Source organism: Aricia agestis, chromosome 3, assembly GCF_905147365.1.
Source record: "Aricia agestis chromosome 3, ilAriAges1.1, whole genome shotgun sequence".
Lineage (NCBI taxonomy): Eukaryota > Metazoa > Arthropoda > Insecta > Lepidoptera > Lycaenidae > Aricia > Aricia agestis.
Genome location: NC_056408.1, coordinates 8,747,879 through 8,773,658, shown reverse-complemented (window position 1 = coordinate 8,773,658; position 25,780 = coordinate 8,747,879). Strand labels below are relative to the sequence as shown.

The window sequence follows — 25,780 nt, the reverse complement described above, 5'->3', positions numbered from 1 at the left end:
CAAAAGAATGTTACGTTGACTGTTGGCTGGGTTTAATATATAACTCGATTAAATTATGTAGGTCCATCTATTGTGATATTTTGTACTATTACAGGAAATTGATTCATATCTCAATTTCTCTAATAGTACAAACGATCAACCTGTGGCCCTAGTGATCACATTTTTGACCTTGAATTTTAAACTAGAATTGTCTTACGCGTGACATCGTTTAGTTTCCTTGTAACATTTCGCATGGACAATTGAAATCGTGAGGTCAGGATTGGCCCGAGCCTCAGTATTGCAAATTTCTCTTTCCCACACCACATACCACCGGTGTTTAGTGGTTACCCATTATTCACAGATGTGCGTTCGAAAATTTAATTGTTGACCAATGACGGGTCGCTTGTTCAATTGTCTAGAGCTCGTGTCCCACTCAATTATGGCCGCTCCTACACTCGTGGGTGAGCCCGAGCGAGAATGAGTATTATCCGTTAAATGCTATTGAGCTTCAGAGCATTGAGGAAAAGCGTTATCTCTTAAAATAAAATGTACTCGTATTTTAATAAAATACCTTTAATAAGTAATAACTAATAACATACAATTTAAAAATAGCCCTTACCTGTGTAGTAGTTTTAGTAGCAAGACAATGTAAGTTTCTTGCAGATAATGCACTTAATTCATCCGTCGAATGCGGAAACGGAAGTTTATTTTCTATGAAATTATAGCGTTTCGTCAAAACGGTTGCACATCCGTTATCAATGTTATACCGCCCTTCACTTTTGTTCATCACAATATAAGTTACAATGTATTTATTCAGATATTGTACGCTCTCATTGGACAAGTCAGTATTTATTTATTCATTAAGACCCCCCGCAGACTACAGACTTTTAGTCGGCCGATAGTTTGACCAATTTGGCGTTTCAGTACATTATTATCGGCCGATATTAATCGCTTAGCGTGCGCACCTTCATACATCTTCGTACTGATTAAGCTTTCAAACATCAAACTATCGGCCGCCTAAAAGTCTGCAGTCTGCGGGGGCTCTAAGGGTAATTAAAAAAAAGGTTTTTGAATGAGCCAATTTCCCCAATAAATCCTTTACATTGACATCGTTATCCTCAATATCTCTATTAAATGACATAATTAGGTAAGCACTCAACGCTAGTTTTTCAATCAAGGCAATAACCCAATCCGCAAATATTATTTTAACCGTCGATTTTGTTTTATGATTTTCCCACAGTCACGCTCAATTTGATGTTAGACAAACACTACGGTATCGGCCGTAATATACCGTTTACGTAATAATACGGTTTCGGGAAAATCGATACAAATAGATGAATACCGAATTGAGCCGATGAACAATAAAGATTGCTCGCACGGCTATTGTTTAATAAAACCGCGAGCATAAAGTGGTCTGAGCTAGAACAGACCAATCTAGATTCATTAACATTGCCATAATAAAGTCTGTGTACTGTTTCCGGAAACGTTAAATATTTCGTTCAATCAAATTCCCCGCGTAAACCACACGCATTCACAAAACCGCACTCATTTCACCTGTGTTCGAAGTGTGTCGTAGAAACTTTTACCAGAAAGAGCCATTTTGGTTGCGAATGGTGGAAAATGTATTGCAGTTTCTAACACATTGGCCAGTGCCGTAAATAGGGCTGTGCCACCGGTGCCCAGGCACAGGGCGTAGACTCTGGGGGGCGCAAGAATGGCCAGACCAGACAGATCCTTATTTTTAGGAATTGCTCCCTATAAGTTCCCGCTGCGCCCCAGAGATGTTTTCCAATGTGGTAAAAAATATCCACAGCCGAACATAATATAACCTCCTCCTTTTTGGAAGTCGGTTAAAAAACAATGGTGCAGTTATATAAAAGCTCGCACAGGGCGCAAAAAAGGCTATTTACGGCACTGACATTGGCATATTAGAATACTAGAAGACGTGCGCAACTCCATGCGCGAAAATTGTTTATCGCGCTGGAACCGGCCATTTTTTCGGAATAAAAAGTATCCTATGTCCCGGAACTCAAAGTCTCATACCAAATTATAGGAAAATCGGTTCAGCGGTTTGGGCGTGAAGAGGTTACAGACAGGCAGACAGGCGTATAGACAGACACACTCGCATTTAAAATACATGTACGGATGTCGTACGGTTTAAGGCTTTGAGCAAGGATGAATAACCATGGTTGCCATCGTTTACTTATGTCTACAGTAAAACAATCGACGCCGATCATGTTCAATCATAGACAAATAAGCTCTACATTTTCACCTGTGTTTAATGTCCATCATGGGATAACGGGGTGAGGCGGCGAAATAAATTATTGCTATTACTGTTTATCAAGTTGGCATTCGAGAAATGAGCAGAACATCACTAAAACCTTTGAATCTGTCGGTAGAACCATGCCAATTGATCACAATTCACAATGATAATAATAATTTTATGGAGATAATGACGAGTTAACGATATGTGAGATACGAGTTTATATTCATCAAAGTCAATAAGATAACTGATCGATGGGAAATATCGAGTTTCCGGGGGAGTACAATAGTGATGTTCCACTCGGTATCGATTTGCCATTTAAATGTTATCGTTCGATTAACTCTATGCGCGCAGCGTGAGGTCAGGAATTAACAGGAAAATGCGACACGTACTTATTGTTGTTTGTAGACATTATGATTTATAACAGGCACCGCACATCGACGGCTCGCATCGACGTTTCTGAATGGCTCCTCGTGAATATTATTTAACATAAATTCCTCAGCGATTTTCGATAGAGATACTGTTTAGATAAACAGGACATAATATGAGATAATGTATGCGTTATGCCTAACGGTAGTAGCTACTGTGTGATAGATTGTTTGGAATTATATGATATAATTAGTAAAGTCTTTTATCATCCAACTTATCAGTAGATAGATCTTTGACATGTTGGCCGTGTTCTAAAATATTTATACCGCAAACAGTATAGATAAACGTTATGTCACTGACATATTATAGGTTGTAAAGAATACGTAGGTAGTAACTTACATTTAATCGATAAAAACGATGTCGTCGCAACACTAGTCGCTTCATTAGTCAGTTCTTCGTTACATTCTTTTCCTATGTACACATGGCTAACTACGATCTCGCGTGTCTATCCTATAATTGTATTTCCTACGTAACTTGATTCCCTGAGATTGTATATTTACGTATAGGAAATTCTCCTGTATTAATTTATCTTCTATGAGTATATTTTAAACTAGATGACACTCTTTCTCGATGACACTTTATGCGCGGGAACTGTACATTTTTCCGGGATAAAAAGACAGTATCCTATGTCTTTTCCCGGCACACAAAGTATCTCACACAGACAGACACACTTTAGCATTTATATTTTGACGACCTCTGTGGCTCAGTGGTGAGCGCGTTGGTAGCTCAAGCCGGGGGTCACGGGTTCGAATCCCGCCGACGGAACAAAAAAGTTTTCAATGTTCCCGGGTCTGGATGTGTATTAAATATGTGTATGATATAATAAAAATCTTAAATATATGTATAGTATAAAAGTATTAAATATATTTCCGTTGTCTGGTACCTGTAACACAAGTCCTTTAGGTACTTAGCACGGGGCCAGACTGACGTGGTGTGAAGCGTCCATAGATATTTATTTATAATATTAGTATGGAAGTATGGATGACAGTGAGTAAAAATTAATTTGTTTGGACTCGTGAACCCTACCTAAGATAGTACTCAGGTAGGGTTCACGAGTCACGACAGGACTTTAATATTTCCGACAAGACATATTAGATCATATCAGATCAATATTCGCTATTATACCCTAATACTGCGAAATCAAAATGAATCGCCAATTTATCGGTAGTTGCGTAATTAAAATTCTTATTCAAATTTCGTTATAACGAGCGGCGCGCGCGCAGTTAGTGTGGATATTGTTGGTGTCCCGTTTGTATTTCAACAATCGCGTCGCTTCCTCCTCCCTTATTGGATATTCCCGCTCGTTAGGGAGCGGTATGTGTAAACGAGCCGATCTCTAATTCTTGTTTATGATTTCTCAAGCATAATGCGGCATAAAACCTTATAGCGACGGTAAAATCCGATCAACGTCGGCTCTATCAATTACGACGATCGCGATGACTGATATTACGAGCGAAATCCAAACTCTGTATTCCGGAGGCTTTACCTACTTTACCTACTGATCTCAAAGATTTTATGACGGCATCGCGGACCCGGACGAGCTGCGTGTGCTTTATTACGATTTACGACCGCCACTCGCCGGCAGTAGAACCTGCGTGGAAATATTTCACTATTTTGTGGTCGGCCCAGTGACCCGGTTCGGGCGCCAGCGTAATTTTTGTAACGCGCTTACCGTTCCAGCCTCCCCCTGCCTTCTCGGAACCGTAACGGTCCACACGCGTTAAATGCACCAGTTTTGTGATAAACTATGCAGGCTCTGTCGTAACGTGATCCCGTGAACTTAGATTTTGTCGAAATGGCAGCTCGTTTCGTCGCATCTGATATGAAAAAATGTCTCGAATCGCGTCTCGCATCTGGCCAGCTCATTTGAGCATCGATCACACATCCACCATGTCAAAGGAACTCACCGCTTCCATACGGTACTAATAAAACTAATTCTTATAAGGCTCTTAAAGATTAAGATGTTTATGTTACCTTATGACAATCTTTAAGCATCTCGAGTGTGCCATTTAAGACACATTTAAGATTTATCGCCTACTTTACCTGATACCTTTTTATGACGCCTTATAGAGTAGACTGGACGACCTCTAACGTCCGGTAGATCCCTTCAGTGTGATTGCCGCTAACACCCTCAGGTATTCACAATCGTACGAGTTATGAGGACGTGACGAAAGCCATTCATCCTGGTCGTGCGCTCACCCGATACCATTTACTTCACTTCGACCATTACTTAGCGCTAAGTCGACGCTGGTGTCAAATCTCATATTTTACTGCAGCTACACGATTTATTGTTTCTCGCAAATATGCAGGGTGTTACGAAACTAAGTGATACTAATTTAGGGTATATATGTGTTACTATATAGAGCTCGATGTAAAAGTAGCAGCGCTGAGAGCACTAGTTTTTTTTTGTGATTTGTCATTTGTATGGCCAAGCTCTTCAGGGTCTTGAGTTTGCCCATACAAAAGTTTAAAAAAAAATTATTTCAGCGCTGCAACTTTCACAGTGAACTCCATATAAGAAACACATACACATCCTAAACCTTTTAATTATAATATAGAATTATAGTATCTCTTTGTCATCCTTCTAGGTTATTTGTTTTATATAGTTTCGTGTGTGTAAAATAAATAAACAAATCCACAAATACACTATATAAAACCTTCAAAGTAGTCTTCTTGGAAGTTGCACAGAGATGCATTAAGTCACTACTCACCAGTGTGATCCATAAAAATCGACGCACTGAACTATAAAAGGTTCTTGAATTGAGTCATAAAGTTATAATAATCGCTAGCAAGTTCAATGCAACGTTCGCAAAGTGGACCAGATAAAAATAAATTGTATCTTTTGCCATTCCTATCCCTTTATAACTCAAACCCCTGACTAATAAAGACATTCACGTTGTGTTATTCAGAAGTTATAGTTTAATAATAATATGTTGTAAGTCTGATACGTTTGAAAAATCGCTTGACAGACGATATCATGAAGCTTTTTGTTAAAAACCGGCCAAGAGCGTGACGGGCCATGCGCAATATAGTTTTTGATAATTTTTACATAGTTAATTAATGTACATTTATAACGTGTTTTACACTACTAACAACATCATATCAGTTACGTTGAAAGGAATTTAAACGAAAATTTCCCCGAATACAATTTTTTAGTTGATCGACTATTACTCAATAACTTATGAAGTCTTCTTAGCCGTGATAGTTTTCCTTATAAATTCAGCATATTTCCTAACCCCGTGAATTTTTTCACATTTCCAGAAGCAACCGTTTAGCTGGTCGAAGGGGGGACACTGGACTCTAACTATTTTTTCCTCTTTAATACTTCATATTTCAGAAATGGTTCCCTAAATCAGAAAATGGTCTTTGAGTACTCATAATATTTAAAAAAAACCTATCCAACGACACCCCGCACGGTGGGATGGACGCGGAAAAAATAAATCACCCCCACTTGATGTGTATGGAAGGATTGAGAGGTACCTACCATAAAAAATATTAAGATTTTATATATTATACCATTTTGTCGGCGTCATTAAGATATACATTCATGCCGAATTTTAGATTTGTAGGCCTTATAGTCACTGACAGACTGCGGACAGACAGACGGAAAGACAGACAGACGGACAGACAGACAGACGGACAGACAGACAGACGGACGGACACCGAAACTATAAGGGTTCCTTGTTGACTGCGGAACCCTAAAAAGGGTAAAGGGGTAGTAATATAATAAGTACATATGTACTCATTTACAAACCCAGCGGTTGCTAAATCTAATAAATGCATTTTCTGCCAGATAAAAAATATAATGCTCAGTATATTATATGTTACTTTACGGATTGAAAACATTAAAAATATGGTGTCAATCGTTCAACGAGTATTGCTTCGTTTTTTCAAAGCAGGAACCACATTGTCCACCTCCATTAATAAGCTTTAACATGGTGGTGGCCCAAATATTTCATCGAAATCCGGTTCCTTGTTACCGTTTTCACAAAAACTGGATTGCGATAAACAATTGGAACGCGTCACTTGTGTTCAATGTAATCGACATGCACAAGTTAAAAATAACCTTTTAAAGATTTCGGTAGCTGCGCACTTTTGGCGACTCTTGAAGACTTGTAAAGGATATTTCGTTGATGATATTGTCATGGATGAGTGTATAAGAGAAGCAGCTATGAAACGCCACCAGCGATATTTTAATTCCAGCATTTTATGCAAAATGATACTTGGATGATACTGATGGCATACTACGCACACTGCGTGCGAGAGGAGAGTGAGAAAAAGAGCTCTGCCGGGGTTCAGTACTAACCCCGCCAAGTCTCTTTGTCTTGGCCACACGCCAAAGAAAGTTCAACAAGTCCTTATGTTTGTCAACAAGGAAATGGCACATGCTTAATCTCGGTTTTTTAAGATAAATTGGTTTTTGGATTTATTTTGACTTATTCGGAGCAGGCTTTAAATTGGAATTCGAAGTCGATCGAATTGATTGATTAATGTAATCGACATTTACACATTTCAAAAGTTACAAACCTTCAGGCTGTAAAAGTTCTAGTAAAAAGGCCACTTCTAAAAGTAAAGTACCTAGGTAAGTGTTAATCGGTAAGTACAAAAAAGAGTTTTTGCGTAAAAATGTACGGTCCCCTCTTGATAAACTAATTTCGATGCAACGAAAATGCGAGCGATACCTAGTACGTATATAATTTTGCACTTTTCCGATAGTTTTACTTAATGCACTTGTACCAGGTGTGTCGGTTTCCCCGCTTAATTAATCTTCTCTCCTATCATCGTCCGATTGACTGATTGCGCCTGATTATGGTTCTCGCGTGTCACTATGACTGCTGGACAGGTGACTCAGTGGGTCAGGTTGACACAACCTGACACCACCTTACACTACCGACGCTTTCGTGTTAATTAATATAGAGATGCACAATCTGGTAGCCGTAGCATGTTATTAAAACTAAAACATTTACGGCTGAACACTAAAACATATTATAATTTACGTATGGCTTTTATATTGCGACAACCATGAAAACTAATTGAAGAAGCTTCCGTATCCGACTTGAAGAATCACTCGATAAATGCTTAACTTTTTCTAAAATACATTCAGCACTTATGCTTTATTTCCGGCGAGAAAGTTGGAACGATTAAGAAAATTTAATAAAAATTACCATTAATTTGATGGCAGCTTTATAATATCTACTTTTAATTTTAATTATAGATTACTTATTTATTTTTTCTCAGCCAATAATCTGTTATAAACTGTAGAGCTATTTGCTACAACAAATAACTACTATTATGATAGATGCTCTATCAGCTACATGCTCTAAGTAAAAATTGATTGCAATTTTTATTATGAATATTCGATTGAGTTTCTATTACAGCAATATAAAAATGGGTGGTAACAATCAAGGTTTTTTATGTAGTCGCATTAAATATTAATCGTTCGCTTGAATTGAATAATTTTAACGTCGCGGCGCGCCGACTTGTGTGGTCGACTGTTTGGAATAATTGCGGTCCACGACGCTTAGAGTAATAGATGAAGATAAAACAACTGGTAGTGTGTTCTGTATGACGTTATTTAAATGGACATAAAGACTGAAATAAAAAGTATTTCTTGTAATTTTTGGTAATATCGTTATTAGTTTGTTGGTTTTTCCCCTTTTTTTTTATAAAGCCCAAATATTCTACGCTAATTAGTGCTATCGCTTGGAAAAAATTATAAAATCATGAGATATTCATAATTTTTGGGTTCAAAATTAATATTTTTATGTTGTTCGAAAATTTTTGTACACGTTTTGAAAATCTTAGATTTTACTCGTACTAATTAATGCATTCATAAAAAAAATATGCCAAAAACGAAAATAGCCTGCTCACAAGATCTTAATGTTTTGTGTTGCAGATCGGCAGTGACGGCGGTGTCGTGGCATCCGCAGTCGGGGCTGCTGGCGTCGGTGGACTGCAAGAAGAAGGCCGTCATCTGGGGCGACTTGTGACACGCGTGGGACAACCTCCCCCTCCCGCCGGATAAAGAGGTCAGGTTATTTTTTGACTGCCAGGGTTATATGACAAGCAACGCCGATTTGGCAATTCGCAATATCTGAATTTTTATGTTATCATATTTTATCAAGACCCAAAGGCTGTATTCAGAGACCCTTACCCTAATTTCTGTAAGTATCGACTCCATTGCAAGAAGCTATACCTTACCTAACTACCGACCTTAAAAATTGTGGTGTAATCTTACATTTCTCATTATAAATAAATCTATGGGCTTAAAGCCCATAGATTTATTTATAGTAATGTCAATGTTATATCTGTATATTTTATTCACTCGATGCCTTTTTCCTAATCTAGATCCAATGTACTAAAAAAGATAGTAAAAATCCTAAGAAACTACTTTCATCTCCTACGGCGACGTGTATTAATGAAGCCACTAACAATCGGAAGATCTTGTCATTAAGTAATATTCAATTAACTTGCAAAACATGGAACAAATCTTGATTAGAGGATATTTTTACCCTATCTCGCCACGTCTTAAACTGGAGCTGAGAATTTTAATTAAATTTTAAACATGTTGTTCCCTTGATGTAGTGGACTAATAAATATCGAGGAGGCCCTAAGTAGGAACGGCGAAGAGGCGTGTGCGGCAAATTAGCCCATAACCTCACATTAACCGACAAAATCGAAAGCTGCTAATATCAAGACTGGTTAATATTTAGATAATATGCAATATGTTATATGTTCATAGAATAGACTGTCGTTTATAGTCATTATATTTTACTTAAATAATAATATTTTTTAATATCTATGGACGCATTACACCACGTCAATCTGGCCCCGTGCTAAGTACCTGAAGGACTTGTGTTACAGGTACCAGACAACGGAAATATATTTAATACTTTTATACTATACATATAATATTTAAGATTTTTATTATATCGTACACATATATAATACACATCCAGACCCGGGAACATTGAAAACTTTTTGTTTCGTCGGCGGGATTCGAACCCGCTACCCCCGGACACTCAACCAATTGAGCCACAGAGGTCGTCATTTTACATCGATGTAGTGCTCAGTTTTTTAACGATAAATATTTACCTGTTGTTGCGAATGTAGAGTTCATTTTCAATTAACCTTTGATTAGGATTTTTAAATCCAAATATTCTTTTGTGTAAGGAAAAAGGTGTCATTTCTTAAAACAGACTAAACTATTAGGACTTAAAGCTTTGAATAATATGGAGTTTGCATTTTAAGTGGATGTAATGTAATTTGATCGATAACCTCATTACCTTTAAATATGAAATTATATTAAGATTTCTCCGAGCATAATGATTCATCGGAGAAAATGATGATGAGCGCTTTAATTGACGCACGCTTCAAACTTCGCACAAAGAGATCCAAACTCACTCACTCCGCTCCAAAAAACAGAGAACAAACATACGCGTAATTGCCTTTTGATTAGTTCCTTTGTAACGGAACTATTATTAATTACATATAAGTATTGTAACAGTTACAAATAACACGGTGTACCGGAGACCGCTGACTGACATCCGACAAGTGATACGTACGTAACTGACTGACCTAATCACCTCGGTGTAATTCGACCATTAGCAATAAATGTTATTGTCGAAAATGAATGTGGAATACCGTCTATAATACAATAGCGTCCACAAGTGAAAGCGTGACTTTCGACTTTCGTTGGGTTTTTGTGTGAGTTTGTGTATGGTTCGCTCCGGCCGGACCATATTGTCTCGCGACACGAATTTCCGAGGCGACCGCGACAAAGGAACCTGCACGCTCACGCCATATATCATACGTGACTGTTTGTCTCCTAATTGGATCACTTTCGATTGTCGGATGAAGCGTTTTGTTATTTGACAGTACATTTGTAATGTGCAATATGATAAAGCAAATTGAAGTATATTATCCAAGAGAAGATAAGAATCAGTGAAAGTGTTTCACGTATTGTGTTCCTTATTTGCTTATATATCTTTTAAAAGACAGATTGAAGACCTCGGTTAGAAGTGAGTAAGAGTAAGATCCTTCTAAATTATCTTACAATAATACCGTTTCCATGTGGTTTCGTCAAACTTCGCGCTAGATGTTCTCATTGATCATCAAAACACCGAAAATTAGTGTATAATATCAAGACGACTCGTTTCTAATAAAAGTTATTCGAGAGTCATACTACCGCACTCAGAGACGAAAAATAACATAATAGTTAATTGTCTAATTAATGTAAACTAAATGAAGATTTTGACATAAACCTGTCAAACTCTTCTTCTCGTTTCTAAGTGCGACTTTAAGGGCCTGTTTCACCACTTCCTGATAAAGTGCCTAATAGGCTATTCACAACTTTTTTGACAGATTCTCCATACTTGATCTCAAATTCTCGTCAATTTAATTGGTGGATAGCCTTATCAGGAAGTGGTGAAACAGGCCCTAAGTCCTACGAGAATAGGGTTTAAGATAACTGTGCTCTTTAAACAAATATAATTATTGTATTCATAATCGGCATGTTAAGCCCATAGCGACCAGACCGCGCGGAATGTTGACAGTTGCATGGCCGAATACATCACACTAACTGTTATTTGCAAATCTCACGTCAACACGTAACTTAGTGTTAAGTGTTGAATAACACGAACTAGACATGATACTAAATCGACTTCAAAATTTCAACGCTGAAAAGCAAATAAATCTGTCCGAGGTAGAAATCAAGCCTAACTGAAATGTTATCTTTCTGCTTGAATTGTAGAATCGGAAAATTATTTATAGGGAGATGACGAAACAAATCGGTGAAGTTAATGTTGATTATTATTGTCGCTTGACATAACCCAACCAAATAATATAGACCGATGAGTATACTTTAAATACTTATAATGAAACTGGCGTAAGAAGTAACTGCTAAAACATTAATAATCTGGGTACGATACGATTCACTTTGTTCTCTACATATATTACAGAGCTTATTATTTAATAGTTTTTATTATATCATGTGAAGTATAAACAATAGTAATGCCGGAAGTGTATTGTGGCTTACGATATCTTTTGACATCGGGACAGAATCGGATGCTGTCGATGACATCCCAGATACTAGGCACGCCAACGAAAACTACCTAGTGGTCTTAGTACCTTTCAGTACCGTGATTCTGCTGATTTCATTCATTATTAGTACAGCTTCGATCAAATCTTGACAAAAATAAATCAATAGTTGACCTTTCATAAGACGTTGGCCTCTCCACGTTGGCTCATGACGGACAAACACAGGCGATTACGAATATATAGATATCCGTCTTTAATTTTCCATGATCGATGTCGATTGTACATCCATGCGCAAACAAGGTGGAAATCATGGATCAATTATGACATAACTACAAGTAATTTTGTACTTATGTCATGATTGATCCACGTTGTAGATCCATTGTTTCTATGCAGTTTAGGTACTATATCTAAACTGCATCGAAACTATATCGAATTAATGTTGGATTAAAATAGCAAAATCAGGGTACAGTTTCCAAGCACGCAAGCTGCAGGCGGAACACAGCGAGATGGTAGTTAACATTACAATACAAAGGCTTAACGTGACCGATATCTAGTGTCAGGGAGGGCTCTAATAACGTTTGTTCCTTTAATTGAAACAAGAATATTTTACTTTTAACTAGTTTGTAAATGTAGTAAGTGACTATTTGAGAATGTCTTTCTATACTTGCTAAGAACCCTAATGCCAATACCAAGGTAACACTGAAAATGTTTAGAAAATGAAAAACGGCTTAATGTAGCTCGTCATCGTCACATTCGATGGAACCACCGAAAAAGCAGTGGGTCCAGTCTTCCTTAGGGGTCTCTTCTGTGGCATTTTCGTACGCTTTCATCGCATCTTCAGGGCTCGTAAAGCGAGTACCTCGAATTTTATCTTTATTTATTGGGAATAAATTAAAGCCGCAGGGCGCCAGGCCAGGACTATATGGCGTATGACTCAATATCTCAACACGTGCCATAGTCAAATATTCAACAGTCCGTCTCGCGGAGTGCGCTGAAGCATTGTTGTGGTGAAGGAGTGTCCTGCTTCGAGGGCGCTGCTGTCGAAATATTTCCAAGACAACAGGCACACAGCGATTGACATACCATTCTGCAGTAACTGTCCTTTCATCTTCTAGCACAACTGCCGCAAAATTACATTTCCGACCAAATAATGAGGCAATCATCTTTTTGTCTTGACTTCTTTCTTTCTTTACCTTAGTTGGCCAAATCTCGAAAGGAAACACCCCTTGAGCACCTGTGAGGTTGTCAAATACAGCATTTGAGTCACCGCCGTTAAACTTATCTAACATTTGGCGACACCAGTCCATGCGAAGACGTTTCTGGTCGTCGATTGAAGTATGGGGAATGGATCTGGTACAAAGCTTCCTGACGCCTAAATGTTCATATAATATTTGTTGAACTTGACTCATAGCAATGCCTAGGCTTGCCCGTATCTGCTGGTAGGTCACTCTTTTATCTCCCTCTATCATGCGTCGCACAACACTAATGTTAACTTCAGTAGTCGCTGTTAAAGGACGTCCCTCACGTGGATCATCAGTGATATTGCTACGTCCACGTTTAAACTCGTTAAACCAATTGTAAATAGTGACACGAGATGGGGCTTCATTATGAAGTGAAAATAGCAGCCTATCAAAGCTTTGTTATTGAGTAAGCCCACAACGAAAGTCATAAAAAATCATTAACTGAAAATTTTCTCGCGTTAAGTTAATTTTCACGTGTAACAAGAGTTTTAGATTTGCTGCCAATTCACCAAAACAAATGACAAATAAATGTAATATACCAGATTATGTTACCAAAGAGTTCTATAATTGTAATTTAAAAAAGTTTTCATTAGTAATGTTTCTAACTAGCTAGTTCTAAACACTTTCAGTGTGACCCACGTAGCAGATTTTAGTGCAAAAAAGATATAGAATATCTAAATTTAAAATAACCAATATGCTTAAGAAATTATGAAGCAGATGTAAGCACAAAAAGACGCATTGGAAAATTCCAGTTTTCAAATGCGTGTTCCGTTGCTTACGAGTATTACGTGTAGGTTTAAAATATCCCGTAGACTTTTTTCATTCCTCACATTCCAATGGTTCCCGGGTGTCATTTCAATCAAATCTGTTACAACATTACCGTCTATTGCACTTCGCGGGATGTTTGAAGTGGCTGTGGAAAAAAATACGATAATTTAATAGACCATTTTTCGGTAGAGGTACGTGATCAATATCATACTTTTATTAGTATCGTAATGATAGCACACTTTCCGTCCGCGACGAATGCGCCGCGTTTATTGGTGCCATTCAAACCTTATTTCTATCAAATTAACTTTCTGTGTCGAATTGTATTTCTTTCATTTTTATTATCATTTCGTTGATTGAATTATTCCTTTACTCTTTAGAATATATTAATTGTATTGAATCCTGTTGTGTGGTCCACTTTTATTATCTTGATGGTAATTACGACAAGAGTTCATTGGAAACTACTAGTATCAGTGAAAATATTCTGTTATTTGACAGCTTGGTAAAACTGGATGAGGCGAGGCGTATGTGTTAAAATGTCACCCTCTAATCGCTTTCTGCGAATGACGACACGTTTGATTACTGATTTTCCAATTCCTCCTTCCCTGCGCTTCTATTTTGTTGAGTGATCTTAAAGTTGTAACTAACCTTTAACGAAATGAAACGTCGTGTCGAGACATTGCCTCCCCACGGCTTCGATCCTTTATTCCTTGAGTAATTGGCTAATAACGCATCATTAGTTAAACCTGATCAAGAGGTCCTTAATGAACACAATGGATCGTGCCTAATGAAATTGTTGTCGGATGAGCAATGATCAGGTAATGAAATAACTAGCTTGTACCCATCGGCCTGAGAGCTCCCAGGAGATCCATCATTATCTATTAAGAGGAGATATCAATCAGATGGTAATGGTTTATGTTTGATTGGGCCATCAACGATTTTACTATAAATGTTGATAAGGATGTTTAGCAAGTCTTTTCATGACAAACGTCCCAATCATTCTTTTATAACGTTTTAGTCATTGATTTTACAAGTCTGTTTATTACTCGAATATCTGCTCATTTTCTGCCAGCGTTATAAAGTTTTGATCTGTCTTGATGCTGACCGTCTTGTCTCTTCAATAGTCACACGAGTTCCTTTATTCATAGTAATCGTTATCGAATTATTTGTTTTTTACAAATCATTTTTCCATGCATTTTACATTTGATATTCGAAAACGTTACATGTAAGAACACATCCTCGCCCTGTATTTTATTTCACGTCAAAGGAGAATGCCCAAGGTCGGTACCATAAATTCTCATGCGTCAATATGAAACTCTTATAGTAATTATTTTTCGAATTCTTTACGTAATTACACGCCAGGAATCCAATTTTTGAACCCGGAATTTTAATTAAAGAATAAAAGTTACTAAATGACTCCTTCCACATTCGTTTAGTGATGTAGTGCATATGAGTGCATTATTAGAAACCACAGATTACACATTAAACAATATATTGTAACAATATCGATTCATTCGACTAAAGCAGTTATTGCAATCGTTATTCCAATTTTTATAAATGTTACTTGCTTTAATAACCATTTCCAAATGATAATATTATTTATTGAAATAATTAATTAGCTTTCCTATATTGTGTATGTTAAATAACAGTAAAATTAAGCTAATCCATTACACCTAATCGATTCAGTGCTGCTATTAGACATAAAATCTATTTTTTTCATAGACTTCGATGTATCGATTGCATCCCTAACCGACGCATTTTTTTTACATCTGTCATTGTGACATTTGCGAATACGTCTTTTATTTTTCTGAATAATTTCACAAATACATAATAAATACTTTAGAACAAGTGTCTACTCCAATGTTTATTAATTACAATCTTGGATAACTCCTAGTCCGGTAAGCACACCTTAATTTATATTCTGAATATGTAAAGTAAGTATAATAAATTCTATGTAAAAAGGCACAATATATAGAAGATTGTGCCTTTTTGCATAGAATTTATTATATGTACCTATTTCCTGACAAATTATTCAGTCTTTGAATTCACAATTACCATTTAGACTTTAGAGTATAGGTGTTGTTTCTATGAATACGTTACAAACACTTTTTAATTCATTGTTTTATTACAGCTGACTTCAGATTCTGGTCAGAACAAACAGAACCAGTGAAGGCTTTTTACCTGCTTTTGGTCATAGAAGAGTATGATTTACTTGTGGCCAGTCTATTCTACCTACTACAAGAACATATCCTGTAAGACAAGATCGATATGAGAGAAACATTATAATTAGACTAGTTCCGTTGCACTTGGTAATAATTTTTGTTTATTTTATGTTATATCCTATTAATATTTTTCATTTTTAGTCTCCAATATTTGATACTGCTGGTAGTGCTTTTAATTTCTTGTCACTATTATTTGTAAGATTTAAAAATACAATTAATATATTATTACTATATTATATATCACTTTTTAGATCTCAAGATTGGAAAGAGTTTAAAATATGCTGCTTGCTGGAGGTCAGCTGAAAGGGAAGTGTGACGTTATGATGAGCAAGACTCCAATCGCCCTGGTTTGTTAAGAGGTATTCTGACAGACGGTCTTGTGCTTGTGCACTTGTTTGCGGTCTTGTGCCTCCATCATTGCCCTTTGAGAATCTTGCAAAGCGCCGAGTTTGCGGTCTTGGGCATCTCGCAAAGCCTGAATTAACTCAATTATGCTTTCCAATTGAGGAGCCATTTGAGGGGCCGTAGAAACAACGGGCGTGGCAAGATGGATGGAGCTGGTCGACGGGGCCTGAGCAGGTGGGGCCCAGTAGGTGGGGCCAGTAGGCGTGGCCTGAGTGGGCGTGGCCTGGTGGCCAGTGGGCGCGACCATGTCCAAAGTGGGCGGGGCCTGAGGGGCGTGGTCAGTGGGCGGGTCCCGGTGGGCGGAGCCAGTGGGCGTGGCTTCACCCGAACTCTGTTTTTAGAGCAATAACGTTCGCTCGTGCATGACCTGTCAATAAAATAGATGCTTTGAAGATTTTGAGGTTATTTTCGATTTTATCAAATTACTCTGAAACCCCGGTTTTGTTTACAAAGAAATTTTTATAGGAGCTAAAGTGATAATCATAGACTTTAAAAAACCAAGTTTCGTTTTGACGCAAAATGGTACGGGACACCATATATTTTTGGGCATTCTCCTTTGATTCCTTTATTGCACCAACCTAAACTCTTCTTCGCTTTTAAATATTTACTAGCTGTTTGACCGAGCTTTGCTCGGTATCCGATGAAAATGACATTTTCTAGAAATGATTCCTAGCTAGATCGATTTATCGCCCCCGAAACCCCTATATACTAAATTTCATGAAAATCGTTGGAGCCGATTCCGAGATTCCAATTATATATATACAAGAATTGCTCGTTTAAAGATATAAGATAAGATTCAATTACCACATTTTATGTAACTTTTTGGTAATGATATATTTATTTCCTGTCACGATATTATCACGCAAATAACATATTAAGTAATTTTATTGCTCCAACGCTTAAAATCATGAGCTTTTTGTGTCGTTTAATTAAATTATCTCTCAGTCTAATGACACTCATTTAACATTATCTCAACTCGTTGAATTTTTACCATTTTAAAACATTCCTTTCCGAAATATTATTTAAAATCGACTGACGAAGTTGGTAGACAAAAAATTCGAAAATGTAGACAGTAGTTTGTAGATGTAGATGTAGAAGTCTATATTTTCGAGATAAGATTGAGATTAGATTAGTTGCATTAAGTATTTTCTCTTATTCATTAATTTTAGTCTTTGTTTATGACTGACTAAAACAGTAACGATTGTTCTCTTCCTTTCTATTTTATGTCACATAACATGCTAAAATATATTCTGACCCACGTATAATACCTGCAACTTAGATTTTTTTATACAAAACTTTATTTTAACAAGAGAAAGCCTTATATAGTGATCGATAGCGGCATGTAGTGCTTGTAATAACAATAAAAAAAGGTCTAAAAAATGTTGCCAGCTACAATGTTGCTCGCGTGGGAAAGTCTTAATTCGCGCTTTATTTATGGCGAATTCCCGTCGAATCGCGTTTGTGCCGGACGAGTTCACGATACTGGCCGATGACACCTCACCTGCTAATTAAGATTATTTACGCTATTTGTTATCGCTCTAGCTGGTAGGAGATGACCTGACACCTGATATGACGCCAATACAACCGCAAACCGACGAACAGCAGGTTAATTAAGCGTTACCGTTTCGTTATTATGTTTTTTGTGGTGGCTAACCGATTTGGAGTGATGTTCTTTGTTCTAATATTGTACCCTTTAGCTCAACAATACATGTCTTTATTATTGCATTTCATGATTAAGTTTAGGGCTGTAGTGGACTAATTAGCACCACATCCTGAATCGCAGTCGAAGTTTTCTAAATAAGCAGTATATATGCTGTCCCGGCAAACGTTTCTTTGCCATATAAAGTATTTCGCCCATATTATTTTATTGAAGTGACTAAATAAGTATGTCACCATGGCAACGTCCATCGCTATCCCGTCGCACAAAAAATGGTCGCCGTCAGTCTCGAGTTGTAATAATTTACTATTATTTATTCAACAAATGCACTTATCAATATAAAAAGTACCCAGTAGCCGATTCTCAGACCCACTGAATATGCATATAAAATTTGGTTAAAATCAGTAAAGCCGTTTCGGAGGAGTACGCGGCCTAATATTGTGACACGAGAATTTTATATATTATAAGATATACGACAGATAAAAGCTTACTTAGAGACCTTTTTTTATGCGCAGCGGAAACTCTTTATGGGTGCCCCGGGGGCTTACTTAGAGACCTAACCTAAGCCAATACCATCTGCAAACCTTCAAGAAGAGAGCGTATTTCCTCTTAAAAGTGTGTGAATATTGTGAGTGTCCATGGGCGACGGTAGTTGCTTATCATCAGGTGGCCCGTATCCTCGTTTGACCCCTTATCTTATAAAAAAGCCCCTGACCGTGTTTTCCCACCCAAGGCAAATTTGTGGGCCTGGTAAGATATTTGCGATTGGAGCCAAGCATACCTCGATCGTGGGAATCGCAGACAGAATAGATTTTCAATTGTTATGCGACAGCCGGGTGCCGCTTGGGGATTGATGGGTTAATATAGGTGGTAGGCTTTTCGGTCTGACCGACGAGATCGGAACATATCTTCCTTTAGGACCTCATTCTTACAAGGCTTTATTTGTAACTGTGTCAATAGGTACGTTTGAGTTATCAAGAATGGCTTCCGTTCCTTTGTCCCCTAACTGTCGTACGAGTATAAGTTTCTCAGTATCACTACCTTCTTATTTCCAATTCCGGAAGACGGTTGTCATCTTATGTAGGCCACATTATCCGCTAGACTAAAAGCTAAATCTAGATTACACACTGGACCATCATTTTATCATTTGCGAGAACTTAGATTATACACATTACCATCATTAAACACAATTTGCAGCTCTCGGAACTGAGTCATGTGTGTTTTTCGGAGGTCAGATGACCTGAGAACCGAAAAATAACGGAGACGACACGACATTTCATGTCAGTATATCATTTTTTATAATTCTCCGGGATTAGGTTTCACCAAGATTTATAGCGATGTAGATATGAAGCATACTAATATGAGTCATAGCTAGGGCATCGGAACCCAGACCCAATTTTCAAAATCCGGGTTTTCGGGTTTTTTAAAATGAAAACCCGGGTACCCGGGTTTTTCGTTTTTTTTTGGGTTTTCTTAAAATTCAAAGATTAACGATGCGAAAATACTTTAAATATGATTTTCAGCGATTGCCAACACCTTTCCATTAAAATACTATTTAAATACCATAGTGTGCGGTAACGGCAGTGCCCAACCAAGTCTTGAGTGAACGGGCACGGCCCTACCATACTTTTATAGAAGCGACTATTTACATCTCCTGTTATATTATATTATATTGGATCTTATCAAAGCTAGGGACTAAGATTTTCGGGCCAAGATTAAGTATTACGACAAGCTTCAGCTCCAAATAACATATATTATTAAATGCATTTGTATTTTATGAAAGTTATGAAAATCTATTAATAATTTTTGAAGACAGTAAATGGAAGAATAACTTAAAATAAATAAGTATGGCAACAAATCTTTATTTAATCTTTCACATTTTTGTTGCTGATTGTCAAGTTATTAATAATTATTTAGTCCTAATTGATGTTGGCATACATTATACATGTAATTAAATGTTTGTGCCTAGTTTTTACTTGAAATTGCCCTTTGTCTGCCTTGCTACGGTATGAAGCCGAATATTCTTTGCAATTTAAGGTAACTTTTAAGTCATCTAACTTAGTGGAAAATCTTAAATTACTGAAAAATCTTATATTAAACTACACCTCGAAGCTTTTTGTAGTCATTAGATCTAGTCACAATAGACAAAATTCATGTGAGATTACAATATAATTAATCAGACCAGACCATAATATTATGGCAAATGCGGAGGAAAGTTGCGTTTAATGAATTTGGAAGATTAACCCCATGGTTGGCATGCTGTTAAACACAAGAAATTGTCTCTGGCGCTGGTGCTGGTAAAAACTCTGCTAGTTATATTTCATCTCGATTCACTAAAATCACGTGTTTTAATAATTCAGCAGTGAGTATGACATCCACGGCCGGCTAAAGAAAGCCACAATTCGTCCTATTTAAATGTGTTACCAACATCAGTCTCTCAAGCAATGAAAAGCAATCTGCCGTATTTGCCAGACCGCAATACAAAAATATGGATTCAGATTATACTTGATGGAAACTCCTCGGCATGGTTTTGTCAGTTTCTAGGGGCTGGTTGCTTTCCTGGAACCTTTTTACTGATTGCATAATCTTAATATTGTCGCTTTTTGTTATGTTGTGAATATAATAAATAATGACAAAAAACATAACGACAAACAAAAACCTTTAAGGGTTTTTAGTAACTTAGACGACTGAAAATAATGAATTTAAATTGTAAAGAAGACAGGGCGTCATACCACAGCAGAGCACAAAAAATATTTTTTTGTAAAAATAATGCCAAACATCGATCAGTATAAATTATTACTATTAATTTGACAATCAGCAATAAAAATATCTCATGCGAATGAAATTTTCAGTGTATAAAACGAAATAAAGATTTGTTGACTTATAATTGATTTGTATGACTGTAGATACCTGTGATTGCTTTAGAAACGATAAAATTCGGAAAAGTGTTTCAATAATATGTTTTTTTAAATACCAAAAAATAAGCTATCATTGTTCTTTACACTGTCTTCAAAAATTCCTGATATGTTTTTAGATATTCCAAATATACAAATATCCCGAAGACTTTGTTGTTGGGTGTATTTTATCAGCAATTACGGTCCATACAAGTTTCAACGTTTTGTCACTAACTAGTGGCTGACTTGCCCATCATCAAAAGTCTACGATACTTTCAGCAGACTTAGAAGTTAGAACCCTTTGAAGCTGTCCATACTTTATTTTGTAACCCTTTGATCACAATATAATATATTAATAATAACAAAACTGTGGTCAATCACTGAATGTTGATTGAAAACTATAAAATAAGTTTAACAAGACTTGGCTTCTATGAAATTTGAAAACTTTTTGCGAAGGATAGATTGTTTGATGAGACTTGGCTTTTTTTACATTGAATATTTTTAGTAGAATTTTTAAAATATGTATTATTAATTATTATTAATAAATATTTTTATGACAATTAGTCTTAAATACTCCTAAAACGAAACTTTTACTTTAAAATATTATTTTTTGTATAATTATGACCAATATAAATAATTAAACCTATACAATATGTTATAAAAATAAATAATTTGTATGTTAGTTAGTTATAAATACCTTAAATCAGGTCTGGCCTTTATTAATTATCAAAAAAACGATAAACCCGAAAAGCTCGAAAAACCCGGGTTCCATTTTTGAAAACCGGATTTTTTCATGAACCCCAAAACCCGGGTTTTCCCGGGTTTTCGGGTTTCGGGAAAACCCGGCCTCGATGCCCTAGTCATAGCCTGAACTATGGAAGAACGCTTTTTTAAGTACACCAAGAGAAAAAAGTGTAAATTACAAAATTAGTATATTTACATACTTCTGGAATGGTTTAAAAAAACTAAATTTGACACTAGGTTGTTTCCATGTTATATCAATTAAGCACATTTTTAAGTGTGCATGATCATTGAAAAACTTATTTTGACCGAAGTTTTGACCTCGAAAATGCACGAGTTGCAATCGTCCTACAAAGTGTCTGACAGGTTTTTAAAACTCTACAGAATTTGGTTATTATTGGAGAGTTCGGCGTTGATTACTAACTAACGAAAATTGGTGCTACTGTAACACCAATTTTATTAATTAAACCAAACATGCCTGTTTTGTTTAATTAATACAATTTTGAGGTATATTTATAATGTATTCAGTTATTTTTTTTTAATACGAAAAATTATACATGTATGTACAGTCTGTCAAGAAAGTGAAGAAATTAAAAAGTGGCAACATCGTAGTGTCATTCGTTTTTCCTTAGACACTACGAAGTTGCCACTTTTCAATTTTTTCACTTTCTTGACAGACTTTACATTCTTTCATTTACATTATATTATGTAATTGGCATAAATATTTACGTCGATAAAGCTAATTTGTCTTTGGGCCCACACTGGGATGGCTGCCGAATGCCGATACTAGAAGTAAGTATCATTTGTGTCCCAGCCAGGGCAGTATTTCTTCGGCGTGTGCGAGCTGAGATCGAGACGTTCGGTAAAACATTTTGACGTTCCATATCGTTATTTTATACTGCTAATCTAAATTTAATGGAAACAATTAAGACCGTAGATTGGATGCGTATGTTTTAATTATTACTAACGATTTCCGTACATTGATATCTTAGCCAGTGGCCAGTAAACGTTTGCACTAACGAACGATATAAATACAGAGCCCCTATCCAACACGTTTTCTTTATCGCTTCTTCATGGAATCGCCGTACAAAATGTGTGGAATTGACATGACACGCGTCGATTGTCGACTTCGTGTTATCAAACGCTTATGTCAATCCCATACATAAAAATGATGACTCCTTAAAAAAGCGACGAAGAAAACGTTTTGGCTAAACCCTCAGAAGTCCGTTTCGGTTCGCATTGGCGGTATTATATCGTACGATAAAATTAATAGATACCCGTGTGCAGAACATAATATTTTAATGTTATTGCGATACGTTGATTAAACTTTAATTTTCTCTACGTCTCTTGTATCTTTTACAGCTTAAAGCAGTTTTTATCAGACAGTAACTCTTATCGTGTAAACTCTTTAGAGCTTATCGCAGGCGCGTCCGAGGCCGATTTACACCACTTACAACAAAAGATATCGTAATTAATTTATAATTAGCTTTTACTCGTGCCATAGCAGTTTTTCATAATAAGAATAGTGTGTTACGCATCGTTTCAATTGTTGGTTGTTATCAGTAACTTTATTGTTGCACGGTGCACAGTTAATATTAATGTGAACATTAATATTAACTTAAAAGACCAAACACTACTTAAGATGCGGTCTGTAAATTCTACCCCCCTTACTAATAAACGCTGTATAAGCTTTGAATAGTTATACAGTGTTTTGTCTTCTTCAATCCAATCAAAAATGTCACTTGTGTGACAGGAACAAAACACTGTATAACTATTTAAAGCTTATACAACGTTTATTAGTAAGGGGGTAAGATTGGTTTCTATAAATTACTAGATGACCCTTGAAATTTGTATCATAATATAAGAGCAATAGCGCACTAGCGGCTAGGCCGCAGGTCGCAGCGGCCAGGTGGCATTTTACAAGACTAAAATTTGACAAATCTGTTTAGCCGTTCTCTAGATTTGAAATTAATTTTTATTCCTACATATAGACATAGATATTACGATTCATGTGTAATAAGAGTTTCACGCCAATAAATTTTAAGTGATTTATTACCTATATTATTAATTTTGTAAGAAATACATATTAAAGTGGAAGAAGTGCAAGTGAAGTGTATAATTATTGCTGTAAAACATGAATTTCCACCATGAAGTTACAGTACATTTAATATCATATTATGTATTAAGAGTTTCTTGATAGATGTTTATTGTTACAGACGCCGTCTACGGATCTGCCTGACAATGAGAGCCCTGAAGTGTTTGAGTTCTTCAGAGGTTTCACTACGGACATTCTGCACAAGTTTTCTTAGTGAACTGATCAGTGCGGTCGAGTCATTGACATTGAAGTATGGCTCTTCACACCGAAAGCGTTGTCGCTGATGTTCGATTCACGATATTGTGGTGATGCGTTGATTTTCCACACAATCACTTGAGTGATACTGAGTACATGAATATTATCATGTATACTTATTTAATTTTTAATTTATTTTTGATACGTACTAGAGAACGTTTCATATTTAAAACGGAAATGGAAACAATGAAGTTATGACATTTTCTTCAAATATTACAACAAATATTTATTTTCTTACTCTAACTTTTTCCTAAACGGTGATAGTACATAAATAGTTTAAAATTATTATAATATGTTATAATGTTATATTATAAGACCTTAGTGTTTTGATGTGTCTCGAAAACGCAAGTCACAGTCAGTATGAACGTTCTTAACATTCGTTATAAACCAAACTATATTGTGAGGGATTAAAAAAACTTGTTTTAGCCAAGTGATACAAATCAAAATCGAAATTTGATAATACCATGTTGTAAATATTAATTGGCATGTAAAAAAGGTGCTATCTTAGATATATTCGTTGATGTAATTATTGTGCTTCTACTAAAAGCGCTCGAATCATGTAATAAATTAGATATAAATAAAATTTAAATTAAATTAATGTAAAAACTGATGTAGTCAAGATAAAACAGTCAAAAGAAACGTAATGTTAAGAAGTTAGCGATGTAGTCTCGAAAAGTTGTAATTTTGCACTAAAAATGTTTAATATTGTGAAATTAATTTGGCCAAAGTAAAGTCAGTAAAATAATAAGGTCTCAACTTAAGTCAAAACTTTTAAGTGCATTATATATTTAACTATTAAAAACTTTTTGATTTCAGCAAAGTTTTGTATAATTGTACCTCAGATCAACCCACATGTACCAGTTTAGCTTTATACCCAGACTGGTGTATATGGGCTTTTAGTGTTGTTAAAGAAAAAAGTTTCACTTAAAATTTTAACAAAAATTGCATACGTTGTGATAATTTCAAGTTCTTTCAGAGTATTTTTGTACTCGGTGAAATGTTTCACGATTGTGCTTGATTTTATATGAGTGTTTGTATGTTCTTGATGTATAGAGTTAGCTTGTTTAAATAATGTTCCATTCCGAACGCATAAACGTATTTAGGTTTTATATTATTTTCATCTGTAGGTAGGTTTTTAAATTTTGCAATTGTTTATAAACGTTATTGTAAAAGATGTTGTAGGTACACAAACTTTTATATGGCTTCAAAAGTTAAAATCTTTGTCATCGGATTGGGTACGGTATCAATATATTATGTAGTAGTACTACATAATATTATAAAATAACACAATTTAGTTTTTATACTGGTATATTATTTCGTGTTTACTGATTACATTTACATTGTATTATTATTATACTATTGATTCACTACATAGGAAAGTTTGTTATTATTTATTACAGTATTTTTCAATCTGTCAACAACCTGCGGGGCTAAAATGGTCACATTTAGCAATTCCTCTCAATCAATTCAGCAAACGAATTGTCAAAACTGTCAAACTGACGAATTTTAAGAATAACTAGACATGAATTGCAAGCAGACTGACCATTTTGCGGTTTAAAAAAAAAGAGTCATCGTCTTGGAGAATCATATTATGATATATGATTCTCCAAGACGACCACTTTAGCCCCGCTGTATGTACTATCAGGGAGTTGATTCATAGGCAGTTGGCGAACTAACGTAAGTTAGTGGCGTTATGTCAAACCCAGCTGACAGACAGCTGACTAATAATGAGTTGACATATATCTCAACCAAATGACGTAGGTCCGTCAATTGCCTATGTATCAATTTACTCGAT

The 25,780-nt window shown here is 36.0% G+C and overlaps 1 protein-coding gene across 3 annotated transcripts in view; it reads left to right on the top strand.

Annotated features, from left to right (window-relative positions):
- The window catches only part of LOC121740250 (autophagy-related protein 16-1), a 202,032-nt gene extending 177,153 nt beyond the window's left edge, over window positions 1–24,879 (top strand). For all 3 annotated transcript variants that reach the window (XM_042132889.1, XM_042132888.1, XM_042132891.1), the window contains 2 exons: window positions 8,568–8,700; window positions 23,852–24,879. In XM_042132889.1, the coding sequence (XP_041988823.1) occupies window positions 8,568–8,661 (94 nt within the window). In that variant the 3' untranslated portion in view covers window positions 8,662–8,700; window positions 23,852–24,879. The remainder of the gene's footprint in view (window positions 1–8,567; window positions 8,701–23,851) is intronic.
- The last annotated feature ends 901 nt before the right edge of the window (window positions 24,880–25,780 follow it).